This window comes from Eublepharis macularius, chromosome 5 (genome assembly GCF_028583425.1).
Source record: "Eublepharis macularius isolate TG4126 chromosome 5, MPM_Emac_v1.0, whole genome shotgun sequence".
NCBI classification, from domain to species: Eukaryota; Metazoa; Chordata; class Lepidosauria; order Squamata; family Eublepharidae; genus Eublepharis; species Eublepharis macularius.
In genome coordinates, this window is record NC_072794.1 from 74,785,626 (window position 1) to 74,798,972 (window position 13,347).

At 42.4% G+C, this 13,347-nt stretch overlaps 1 protein-coding gene across 1 annotated transcript in view; it reads right to left on the bottom strand.

Moving 5' to 3' along the window:
- Positions 1-823: 823 nt before the first annotated feature.
- Positions 824-13,347, bottom strand: part of IL23R (interleukin 23 receptor) — a 48,225-nt gene continuing 35,701 nt past the window's right edge. Inside the window, exons 11-13 of the mRNA XM_054980384.1 lie at positions 5,262-5,403; positions 3,944-4,034; positions 824-1,429 (exon numbers count right to left, since the gene is read on the bottom strand). Coding sequence (XP_054836359.1) covers positions 824-1,429; positions 3,944-4,034; positions 5,262-5,403 — 839 coding nt within the window. The remainder of the gene's footprint in view (positions 1,430-3,943; positions 4,035-5,261; positions 5,404-13,347) is intronic.

Here is a 13,347-nt window from a genome sequence, read left to right on the forward strand (position 1 = left end):
ATGGAGCGGAAATACATCCTCCACTCCCCTGGCCATGTTTAGGGGAAGTTGTCTTGGAGTGCCAAGTATGTCAGTTGATCTCAAGTGGATCAATGAGGATAGGAGCAGAAAGTGCCTACAGTGCACTTTCTGGTCCAAGCCACCTCTGGATAGATGCCACTGATGTGTAGCTATCACCTCTCCATTCTGGTATTTTACACACACACACCAACTGTTTTTAGGATTTTTCTGCAAAACTGGCAGCTCCTCCCCATCTCCCCTTTCTGTACCTGGTCCCATTGGTGTTTTTTTTAAAAAAATCTGCACTTTTGAGGCCATGTGCAGAATTAGACCTATTATTTCTCTCTTCAATCAAACTGGCTAGGATCCTGTGACATTCAGGGGTGCTGCAGTCTGTTGCTTTGCTTCACTTGCCTGGGCCATCTGGAATTACACTGGAAAAATTATTTGGAAAATAATTTTAGTTTTTTGTAATATACCTGTTTCAGTTTTACTATTTCGAAACACTATTTTTGCAGTTTTAGAGGTTGTTTTATGATGGATCGGAAGACAAGTACCTTCACCTTTTAGGATAGGATTGCCCAGATGTTCTTCTGGTACTCTTCAGCTCTATGGTTTAAGAGTTGCTTATAACACCAGAATGAATTGGCACAGAAATTTAATACTGCAACAGTCTCCAGCTTCATTTTTTGACCTCGTTCAAGACCAGTGTTGAGGTAAAATGTGAATAATTTGTCTTGAAGATGCAGAACAATTTTGAATGTTCTGGTTGTATGATTACTGTTTTGTTTTTGTTGTTCTTCCAGTCTTCTTTGTACCCAAATCACTTTGCAATGCTTTGTGGAAAATAAGACATTAAATCTGTAGAGTTTTCATTCACAGCTCTTAAACAAGAGAGAAATTCATCTGATATTAAGGTCTGTTCTTGAATATTATCTTCTGATGATGGGAGCTTCCATTGATTTTCTGTTGGTCTATTTGGTTCTTCTGTAGAAGTGAATATGTTGCTCTGCCCACTTCTACTGTTGCTCAGAATAAGATTGACTTTCTCAAGTAAAAGTGTATTTTCATCAGTGCCCTCAGTAGACCACGTGGAAGTAATAGGGCTCATATAATCTTTTATTAAAATATTCATGGGTGAAGCTAGGAGATTTGATTTTGCATCCAGATTTTGAGAATGTGTTTCAGAACTGCTCTGGAAGAAGGATGCCTTGTTGCAAACCTGAGGTTTGTAGCCATTTTCCTCTGTCATGTCAGAATTGTTGACAAATGGTAGGCTGATCTCGCAAACGGCTTTTTTGGTTTCCCTTTTATTATCCAAAGCTCTACACTCTGTGTCTACCAATGTCTCCTCTACTTCAGTTACTACTGCATCTTCATAATCCAATGACAGCCAGTTGAAATTGTGCATCGTAGAACAATTTTTTTCCTGAGGAACAATTATGGGAAAATGTGACCATAACTAAAAATGCAATTTTCACATAAGGAGTGGAGGACACGCAGCAGAAACCAATCATCAATGAAAAATCAGTCTCTAACCCAGTACAGCAGCATTAATCTTGTGATAACATGTGGTAGTAAAAGGAGTTGAGATCTCTATAAAACAGATAAAAACCAGTATAACCATTATGAGAAACACAGAAATTTGAAAATAAGGAGTTGGACTCTGCTTTCCATTTCTGCTTGTGTGAGGTCATAGTCACTGTGGCTGCAGAGATTTTGGGCAGTCTCCACCAGATCCTCTCATCCTCCCCACAGCTATTCCCGAATGTCCTCTGAACCCAGGGCAGTCTTTGGGAGGAAGGGGGGACTTTAGTGGGAGGTAGGAAAGTTCTCTTTCATGAGCAGATATTCCACTTGCAGAACACTGTGTCCAACACAAGGTGTGTATGTTTACTTAAAGCAAAACCCAGTGAAATAAATAATGGCCCAATAGTTTAAGTTAATCATGAATACCTCTAATTCAAAGCAATGGACAAGTTAATCAAGGTTAACTTGTTCCATGGCTTGCAACGGGATTCAGAGTAAAATGTTATGCATGTTTATGTGGAAGTCCGGCTGTGTTCAGTAGGACTTACTTTCTGGAAAATATGCATAGGATTGTAGCACTAATCATGACCGATCATTAGGGATCCCATTTCCCCAGTGAGGGTGGGGGATCCCCCGCTTTCACTCTCCACCCCCTTCCTGCACTTACCTGGCTGGCAGGGGAGGAAGGCTTGGGAACGGGCCTCCCAGGCATGCTCCCGGGGTGGCACGATGACATCAATGATGTCACTTTTAATGGATTTTAAACTTGCTGGCATTTTCTTGGGGGGAAAGGTAAGTGGGGTTTTACCATCTTTTTGTTTCTAATATTTGAAATTGTAAGCTTCCTTGAGCTTTGGGGGAAAGATGAGGTGTAAATATTTTAATAAAATAAACTGTGCAGAGCTATGGCCTCTACATGGTCTCTTCACACATTATGTAGCACACAGGCCCAATTCATTATGTAGCACACAGGCCCAATTCAGATTTGTGTCTCCCCCTTCCTCCAGTGTCCTGTGTATCAGTCACACCTAACTTGTAGTTTCTCCTTTGTTTCCATGTATGCAGTTTCCAACTTGGACTAAGAGCCAAACTACAACTGACGTCTTACACAGGTTGGACACTAGTCGGCTTCCCTCAAGTTTTGATGGGAAATGTAGGCGCCCTGGTTTTACAGCTTGGCTCTCCATTACAGCTGCAAGACCAGGATGCCTACATTTCCGATCAAAACTTGAGGGAAGCCGACTAGTGTCCAACCTGTGTAAGACGTCACTTGTAATTTGGCTCTTAGATTCTGGAACATGTGAAGAAGGGTTTCAGCCTTCACCTCTGTGCAGGGGTCATTTCGTAGAAAATGAGCTGGAGGAACTCATTAGCATAACTCATTAGCATATGTCATGCCCCTTGACATCACCAGAAATGTGTCATTAGCATAACTGATTTGCGTATGCCACACCCCCTGACATCACCCATCCTGGCTGTTTTGGACCCAATCATGGCCATTCAGGACCAAAATTGGGCCCAAAATGGCAAAAAGGGGCTGAAAATGGCTGAAAAGGGCCCCAAAATGGTCAGGATCGGGCCACTGCTGAACAGGAGAGTGATCCACCACCCATCAGAGGCCCTATCCAGGCCGTTTCAGCCCCAATCCAGGACAAAACAGGCCCCAAATGGCCGAGAGTCAGGTGGGCAGGGCCACCTAACATGTGACCTCTTTGGGGGAACTGCCGGAACTGCGTTCCTGTGCGTTCCCCCTCTAAATGAGCCCTGCCTCTGTGCAATCTCCCAACCTGCAGTGGTCATGAGAGCATGGTATTTGGCCATTGGGGAAACCCATGAGCACATTTCTGGGTTTCTCCAACAGGAAACCCCCCAGAATTTTATATGGTGAGGAAAATGGTGAGGTGAGGCTCTTCTCCACACATGGCACAGTCATGATCCAAATCAGGTTCTACACACTTGGGAATTGAGGAGAGTCTGTAAGTCATGTGTGACTGTTACACAGGACACAAGGTCCTTGGACTCATTCTGTGTCCTCTGTAATGTGCGGAGAGATGTGCATACTTTTCATATATTGCGATCAGGAGCAGGTCTTGATCTTGCATGCTTTCTAGCAGGTTCTGTCTTGCAGTAGTAGGGGGATTCTGTGTTCAAATAAATGCAGGCTTTTCCAATTTGAATAGTGAGGGGAGTGGGGAGTAAGTACATACATCCAGTCTCCTCATGCACAGAGATGAGGAGCAGTAATACCCAAAGTGGCCCACAACATAAGAGGAACCTGTGAGACATGAAAAGTAAACATCTATGTACAGCATTTTTTGTAATATGTCATGTAGTGATTTCTGCACATAGAAGCGCCTCCTCCCAAGTATGGTTAGGCATATTAAACACAGAGAAGTTTGACCTGGTAAATTACCTGAAGCAATCTGATCACACTGCTGTTCTGCACCTGAGGATAATCTTCAAGTAGCCATTTGGGTGTCACTGAAATAAACACTGTGCTAAACCTTTAAAATACAATGTTAACAATATTTGTCAATTATTGATCATTACTTAAATTCATTATTGTGAAAAAATACTTATGTGCTTTTCAAGCCAGGCTGAGGGCAGAATTGCATGTGATGGCTGCAGGTCTTTGTCTTCAAACACAGGTCTCTTACAAAACCTATAAAGCAGGTGTGAGATGGGGGAGGGGGTAGTCGACCGCGGCAGGTGGGAGAAGGAATCAATCAAACTGTTTCTCCAGTCACCACCCTCCCCAAGAGCACTCTCTGATAATTTTTTGTCTGCTGGATTAATTTCTAGTTTGGCCCACCACTCTCCCACTTCCAATTGTTTCCCCACAATTGAAGTTACGAGTCAGCCACTATCTCATGTAGTTCTACTATTAAGTTTCAGCCTAAAAGCATTTAGAACTTAAAGCTCAGGATTAATCTACCGCCAGTCCTAAACAACTTCCCCGGTGAAGAAAGTCCTACTCAAATCATGTATATCCATGATTAAGGAAAGGCAGATTCAAACTTTCACTAGCTTTGATTGTACAATCTTCTGAAACTTCCCATTCAATTTCGATGTGGGGAATTGCTGGTCTGAAAATATTGCCATATGAAAACCACACCCCTTAGCAACTCCACCCCCAGATCTTCAGTTCAGCATTTTGACCAAACAGGGAACGGCCAGTACAAACTGTCAGCAGTCCCTTGTCAAATTCCCTTGAGGTGGAATGAATACCCATGTTCAAAATGGCCATGCAGATATCGATGATCTTGGGGAAGGGGGGAGGTTATAACAGGATGGCACAGAAATCAGGCTAGACAATGTCTTTGCTTAAGCCCATAACTGGTAACAATTTAGCCTACTTACACAATTCCATAGAATTCATCAATACCATTAATACCAAACAGGAGAGTTATAGAACCGAAATTTGCATTACCAAATGACCCAGCAATATGAGGCTGGAGGATCCTCCTTACTGATTTTCAAATAACCCACTCTGGGAACCCCTGTCTGCATTTTTGCCTGTACAGGCTGGAAAAGAAGGAAAGTCTTTGAGATTTCAGGGATCTGATGTTGCATGGGTCTAGCACTGATTTCAGTGTGCTTCTGCATCCCTGTAATAATCAAATGATCACATTGCTCTGTCAGGGGGAACTAAGCATTAGAACAAACCATGCTTATATTTCTTTGGGTTGAAAAGCTTGCTCCAAGGCTAGAGGAGGAATCCCAATCTGTACCTTTTTCTGAATGACTTCTTAGTGATGAATGCCAAAATAAAGAAAGATAAGAAGGCTACTCCAATGCCAATTCCCAAGAGAACTCCAACATCATCATCTGCTTGCACCACAGCACCATTTTTTACAACTCTATATGAGTTTCCTGAATCATGAGGAAGAAAAGCAGACTATAAATATTTTCATAAAATTAATCCTACTATATAAGAGGCAAGCCATGTTAGTGATGACTCACTTTTTATTCTTGTGCAGGCACATTGCAGATGACTCTGGCCTCAAGGCTGCTGCAAAGCACCCGCTTGCCACCAAGAGGGGGCCCACTGAATCGATGGCCTAAACACTCCTCCTTGCGCCTCTCCTCAGCGCCCTCCCGCTCTGGCCTCCAGGCCGCTGTGAAGTGATCACTTGCTGCCAGGAGGGGGCCAGCCGAATCAGTGTTCTAGAACCCGTTGTATTTTTTCAGACAATGGGCGTTATCGCTAGTACATAAATATTCAAGGTTCCCTGAATAAAACATTTTTACCTATATCATTTTCCTTGAGTGCTTGATGGATAGCTTGTAAAGTCATTACAGATAATATAATACAGGGTTTTGATTTCCCTATACCCAGTTTTAAAATAACTAATTGCACCTGAAATTGAAGATGTGATCTGAGTGATCCACACACACCTCTGTTCATATGTTATCATATCTGAAGGGTAAGCTTAAACAATTAGGGGTTATTTTCAAACTGTTCAACTCCCCACCCTTTGTATAGCAATAGAATTGGTAGGGGATAGAAATAACTGAAAACTTCAGCTTGTCCAAAATGTGGCAGCCAAGCTCCTCTCAGGGATGAGATACAAGGATCATATGACCCCCATGCTTAAAGATCTGCACTGGTGGCCCATTTGTTTCCAGGCACAATTCAAAGTGTGAGTTCTTACTAGAGATGGGCATGAACAGCAATACGAACAAAATAAGCCACAAACAGCTCAATCTGCTGTTCGCGAACAAGCTGTTTGTGAGGCCCCATTCTAAACGAACAGGTGGTCGTTGCAAGCCTTGTTCATTGCTGTTCGTTGCTATTCATCAAGCCAGACAGTCTGGCACCTGCAATCAATTTCCTTGGCAACTTAGGCAAGGATTGTCTGAACTCTGTCTGAACTCCTGCTGTTGCCCTGGAAACCCCAATCTAAGCCCAATTTAGCTTGATAGGCAGGTCTTCCTTTCAAGTGTGGAGCTCCAAATTTGTTACAACAAGGGAGCAAAGAGCAGGGGGGAGGGGGGCTCCAAGCTCTGACTTTGTAGACAGTGGAGAGACAGTTGCTGTTGGCATTTTGATAGAGAGTGCGCATTGGAGCTTGAATTTTCTTTCTGTGTGGTGGGATAGGGATCTACCCCTTCAAGTTCCAGGGCTGCTGCCAGGCTATGGGCCAAGCTATTATTTATTACTGGTACCTTTCCTGCTGCCTGCTCAGGTAAGGTTTCTGGGAGTGGAGCGGTAGGGATCTTGACTTGGATGATGGCTGGAGGACAGCCTGCTGGCCCCCACAGACAGCCAACCACGAACATGTTCGTGAACAGGGTCATGTTCGAGGTTGTTCATGAGTCCCTGTTCGTGGATGGCAACAAACCATGAACATCATGTTAGGGTTTTTTTTTCTGTTCGTGCCCATCTCTAGTTCTTACCATTAAAAACATAAATGGCTTGAGGCCATTGAAGGAACACCTTAACCTATATTGTCCAGCCTTGTTACTCATATCAGTTAATTTTCACATAAACCTCAGACTACTTCTCCCTGAGTAAATTCCATCACTTTGCTTACCTATTTACCTAATCCTGTTCTAATCACTTACACAGAGAATTTACCCTACAATGACTCATGATGGACTCATGAGAGACCATTCTGTCTCTCAAGCCCTTCCTCTTAGTAATCTTCTTCTTAAGCACAATTCCCAGTTTAATTTCCTCTACATGTCTAAAGGAGTGAGTTGTGACTCATAAAAGTTTATATTGAAATCAATGCTGTTCATTTTTAATCTGTCCAATTTGTCTTAATATAGCAAGACAAAGGATTGCCTACATTATCTTCCTATAATCCTTAGTATTATTATTCTCTGGTTACAGGTGGGAGGTAGAGGCTGAGGCTTACAATGTCAAATGTGGCACAACAAACTCACTAGGTGGCCAAGCTCATGGCAGAGGGAGAGGTTCAGGTCTGTGAATTCCTAAGTCATACCTCATGCTTTCATTGTCTGTTTATGTAATCTGTAATCTAAAATTAATCTCAAATTTTAATATATCAGTTAATATATTTTATCACTGCTCACGGCTTTTTAAGAGATTAGTGTGTTCTGTGTGGCATTAGAGAGACATGTGATCAGTGATTAAGGTAGAGGTAGTCCCCCGTGCAAGCACCGAGTCATTACTGACCCATGGCGGGACGTCGCATCACAACGTTTTCTTGGCAGACTTTTTGTTACGGGGTGGTTTGCCAGTGATTGGTTATTATATTTTCAGTTGGAGCTGCCATTCTCAGTTTTCACAGAAGGCCTCAGCTACAACCATATCCTAGCACCACCAAGCACAATTTCATCTATTCAAATCTGCCTGACATTCTATGCAAGATGCAGACAAATTCAGTGCCTGAAACATCTGACCCACTCACCCTTTTGAACCATCCATCTTGATAATGAATTCTGGAAAGCTTGCAAAATATGGTGTTGTTTTTTGGTCCCAATAAAAGCCTTCTGATTTTGAATCCAGCCACTATAGTATCAATGGGACAGTCCAATACATAACCCTGAGATTCGTCTCCCTTTTTAAAATCTGTGTGACTTGTGCAGTCTAACAGATTCTACAGCTAAGAGATGTTCTCTGACGTGAATGGTTCAACAGAAGCTTCTCTGAATCTGTTTTTGAGAACCTAGGCAAGGGAGGGGTTTTTCCTGAGCTATGTTTCTCAGAATTATTAGGCTCTGTGTTTTAACTGTTAGTTAACCAAACACTGGAACTTATTTACAGCCTCAAAATAAATACAGTTTTCATTTTGTTTCTTCTGGTGTACCCTGAAGTTTTTAGTTACAGTAAAGTGGCAAGGCAGTTAACATAAAAAGAACATAAAATCAAATCCAGCATCCTGTTGCCAACAATGGCTAACAAAATGCTCCCAAGAAGCACACAAGTAGAACATCAAACTGACAGTGCTCCTCCAATGCTTGGTTCTTGCTAGTATTCAGAGATATATGGTTGGATCCTACCACTTTAGTAGTTTCCACACAGGAACAGGATTGCATGGTTTCCCCTTTGCTGTTTCATCTGTGGTCTCAGCACATCAGTGGCACTTCCACAGGGCAGATTTCCTGCAGTTTTCCTGCCCTAGATCTCCAGCAGCCGTACCCCTGGGCCTCTGGGGCCTTCCCATTTTTTAAAAAAATTGGCAACTAAATATTGTTATATCAATATAATGTTATAACAATATATATAACAAGTTATCTGAATTCCAAGATTTTGTCGAAAAAAGTAAGACTGCAGCCCTTTCCATTGCGGAAATATGCCTTTTTCTTTATAAGTCCACAAAAAGCAAGAAAGCAGGGGACCCAGTTACACATGTTACAACAGTGTTATATCAACAGAATGATATTCAACTAGGGTTATCATTTGCTGTTGGGGGCAAGAGATCGCCCATTCCCAGCAGGCCATTCCTGCCACAGCTCAGCTGGATGATGAGAAAAAATGGTGGGGGAGATTGGCCAAAACTGCTAGACTATAACCAGCAACACGTTGATGTGGCTTCTGGTTGTGCTGGAAGTGACATCAATGTGTCGCTGGCTATATGATTATGTCACTGGAAAGCCCTGCCCCCCAGCATGCTGAGTTTCCCTCCTGTTGCCAGCCTCATGTTGGCAACTCTATTATCAACTGCTATTTTTAAAAAAAATAAAAATGCCCCCAGTGGTGGTAGAAGGGGGAGAGGCTGCCATAGGGTATGAAAATCCTTCACAGCATTATTATGAGGATAAAAAGGAGGAAAGGAAGATGAAGTGAACCACTATGGGTCTCCACTGGGGAGAAAGGCAGGGTATAAAGAGGGTTGCCAGGTCCTTTGACTCCCCTGATGGGAGCCTGGGAGTCTGGCACCTACCTTACTGCACTTCTGGGTTCTGGTTTTGCATGCAGCATCCACGCATGCCCCCGGCTTGTGCAATGATGTCACTTCCAGAAAGTGATGTCATCATGCGGGATAAAAGGAGGTTGGGAGTAGAGATGGGCACGATCCGCATTACGATCGGAAAAACCCCACGATAATGGCGATCGCGCGATCATGACCCGGTGGATCGTGATCGTCCACGGCCAACGATCCTGCGATCAGGAGAGGCCTGGATCGTTGCGTTCGGGCTCGGATCGGGGATCCAGACACTCAGGCGCCAGCAATCTATTCCCTGGCAACGGAGCCAGGGGAAAGCCTGAGCTCTGTTTGCCCTCCTTCTGTTGCCCTGGAAACCCGAATGGAAGCCCAGCTTTCCTTGATCAGCAGGGCTTCCTTCCAACCACGGAGCAGCAAAGCAGTCACAAGTTGGGAGAAGACACCCAGGGGAGGGAGGAGGAAGGGGGTGTTCTGTAGCCATGGGCACCCGAATCTCATCCCTGCAAACCCTGATAGGCAGCTCTGACAGCCAAACACAGACCTCCTGTGTTGCTGAATGGGACCTGAGGGGAGGCAGCTTGTCGCCACCTCCCCGTGCCCACCAGGCCCGGCGGTTGTCGCCACCACCCACCTTCCCACATAGCTGGGAATACCTGCGTGCCCCGCTTTGGCATCCACGATCCATGATCCACGGCTCAGGAATGGTAGATGATCGGTGTGGATCGTTAATGTGGGATTGTTGTCAGCGCTGATCCACGATCAGCTGGATCGTTAATTTTTTTTGGATTGTGCCCATCTCTAGTTGGGAGCACTCCCGTGGGCTGGATCAGCCCACTGTGGGCCACAATTTGGTTTGAAACGGGTCCACTGCGGGACGTGTTTGGCCCGAAGCAGGCCACTGTGGGCACGGGGGCACACTGTACTGCCTGGGGGCAGGTATAAACGATGCAAATAAACAAATAATTGAATTTATCCTTTTTAAGTATTCTTGTTTATTAAAATGTATGCATTCTTTGGTAAACTTGCCCTGAATAATAGGATAAAAGTATATCCAGTAGCCTGGGTGAACTTCAGTATGTTAGTAAGACATGGTACACAACTTTCAATCTCTCATTTCCTTCAGTTCTTGTTTGGCAGAGAAAAAAGCAACGAAAAGAGGGGAGGCTACTCCTAGCACATTTTTAAAAATGAGGTTTGAACATGTACGGTTGTATTTGGGGACTTCCTCATCTTCTGCAGGATGGCAGAAAACTTGTAAATAACCGTTAGCTGATAGGCAGAAAACTACCTAACACTCAGACTACCAAGCCACTTCCCACCCAGTCTCTATATTACTTTATATGTACCAAGTCTTCTCTGTGTGAGGTTGCCATTGGACTGAAATTTTTAAAATCTTCCAAACAAACTGAATACATCTGCACATTACAAAATCAGTCCTGAATTCCTCCATGATGGTAAGACTGATCTGAGGCTAGATCTGTGAAAATACCTTAACTTTCATTTCCCTAGTATAGCGTCAGTGGATGTGGCTGTCAGTTCCTACTACTCTGAGTTGCCGTTGCTACTGGGCACATACCTCCCAGTTCTGGTCAGATAGAAACCTTCCCCCCTCCCCCGCCCAAGTTTATTGTAGTCCTTTCTTACCATGGGGAGCTGGAGCAATGCTTTCTAGATGCTTATCAGCCTGTCCACCTGCAAGCTTTTTCACTAATAAAGCGGGGGGAAATGAAAGGGAGTAGTTAGTAAGTACACTATTTTAACACTAACACTCAAAAGGGAATTGCATTTTTATTGTTTGAAGTGACTCAGAATAGTTCTTAAAAATTAAATTAACTTTGATTACAGAAAAGAATACATGAAGTTTCACATTATCCAGAAAATTGTCACTCCAAAGCATTATATCAGTGGCTGTTTTTCAACAAATGTATCTGTTATATTTCCTGTTCTATACCTACTACATTTCATTAATTATCAGTATGGTAGTCCAAACTGTATTGTAATCAACAAGTTAATTACTACAACCAGCTCCACTACATCAAGCAAGATCATTAGGCACTTGATATCTGGTCATAACTGTAATTACATATATTATAACATCCCAATATTTTTAATAATAGGGCAACTTCAAAAAATGTGCAAAAAAGTCTACCAGACATCTACGACATCGCCAGCAATTATTAATCAAAGTATGAGATATATATTTTATGGTGTTAAATACCACTGATGCTGCTTTTTAAAGCCATTCTCTTTTAGATCTGCAGATATTATCCTTAGCAGCACATTCTTCCATATCCATTTCCATTCACTATCATGTATCTCCTTCCCTAAGTTTTCTAAGAGATAACATCCTTCATTGCTTTCATCTGAACTGTGATTTGCATTTCTATTTATGTGTGATCTCTTTTGGGATAGCTAACCAACCCAGCATGGCAAGGGAGTATTAAGGATGGTACAAAACATCACTTTAGTTGGCGCACATCTGAGCCATGGATTCTTCTAATGTAATTGCTATTAGATTGCAGTCTTGGGGTTCTAAGAAAAATATATATGTCCTCAGTACAGTGTCAGTGTTGGATAATTCCACGTCCTACTATTATCACCAGTATCAGAGGCAAGTATTTCACCTCCTGCTTCCATATGAACTTAAGGATATTATCATCATACCTATTCAACACCATCTGTGCTTATGGTTGCTATTCTGGTAGGTACAATATATAACCTATATGGAAGTCTAGCCAGTATAGTCTTGTGGATTGCTTATGGAAATTCAAAATATTAATAAATTTTCTTAGAATCATATTCTATTCTGGATGCTGCAGTTGAAAAGCACCTAAGTTTCCTAAGTTGGCTAATATTTTGAAAACAAGGAGAATATACCTTTTCCTTCAGATCTATGGCTTACATCTACACATATTTATGCAAATGCATCCAAAATCAATTGATCGCAAGTCTTACGATGAATAAGCTAAGATTTCTTTAGTTGGGTGACAGCCCCAGCAAAAAGCTATCAGTAATGGTTGACTTCTGTCTGGAATAGTCAACAACGGGAATTCCATAAGAGTTTTCTTTCTCAGGATCACTGTCCTTCTATTCAGGGGCCTTCATCTTAGTTTTTTGGTTTGTGGGTTGATAAGAGCTGGACAAGCCTTCTCATGAAGCAGTAAAGCAACATATTCCAGAAGGGTGGTCCTATGCATTATTAAAACAAAAGGCTTTGATCCAGAAAGGGGAACATTGTTTTGACGTCCTCCTTTGGAAGAAGACAAATATGAAGTCCCTCAACAAACAGTTGGATTTTCAAGGATCACAGATTACATCATTGAGAATATGTTGGTTCTCCCTTATTTCTGTACTCTTGAAATCAAGTGGATTCAAAATATCCTTAATGTTTGAAATGCTGTTCAATCAGCACTAGCCAACAACCCAGCAATGCTTATGGAGATTTGTTTTAACTATGGAAATTTATATGGGTGGTGAACAGCAGTATAGTTAAAGAAGTTAATAGAACTGCTCATGAAATACTGCCACCCTGTGGTTTAAGGGATCACAGCAAACCCCACTAGAAAAATGCACTGTAATAAATGGTGAGGTAGCCACTTCTCAAAATCTATTACAATATTCCAAGTTTAGATGAGCCAATTAACATATACACATGAGAGACAGAAGCATGCTTTCCCCCTTTAATTAGGGAGATTAGACCACACTATAAAAGCTAACTCAAAAGACATATAATGCAACAGTCACTCTTTCCGCAACTTACACAACCCACCTGAATGGCTTTGTTCGGAACATGCTTTGCTGGTTCCATCATGGTACACAGCATACACTGAAACATTACAGTAGCTCTTCACTCTGATGTCTTCTGAAAAGGATAACATTTTATTTTTAAAAGTTGTGGCATAGTGAATTTAAGAAACACAACGTTCTAATGTTTAGGTAAGGGGAAAAGATCATGGCT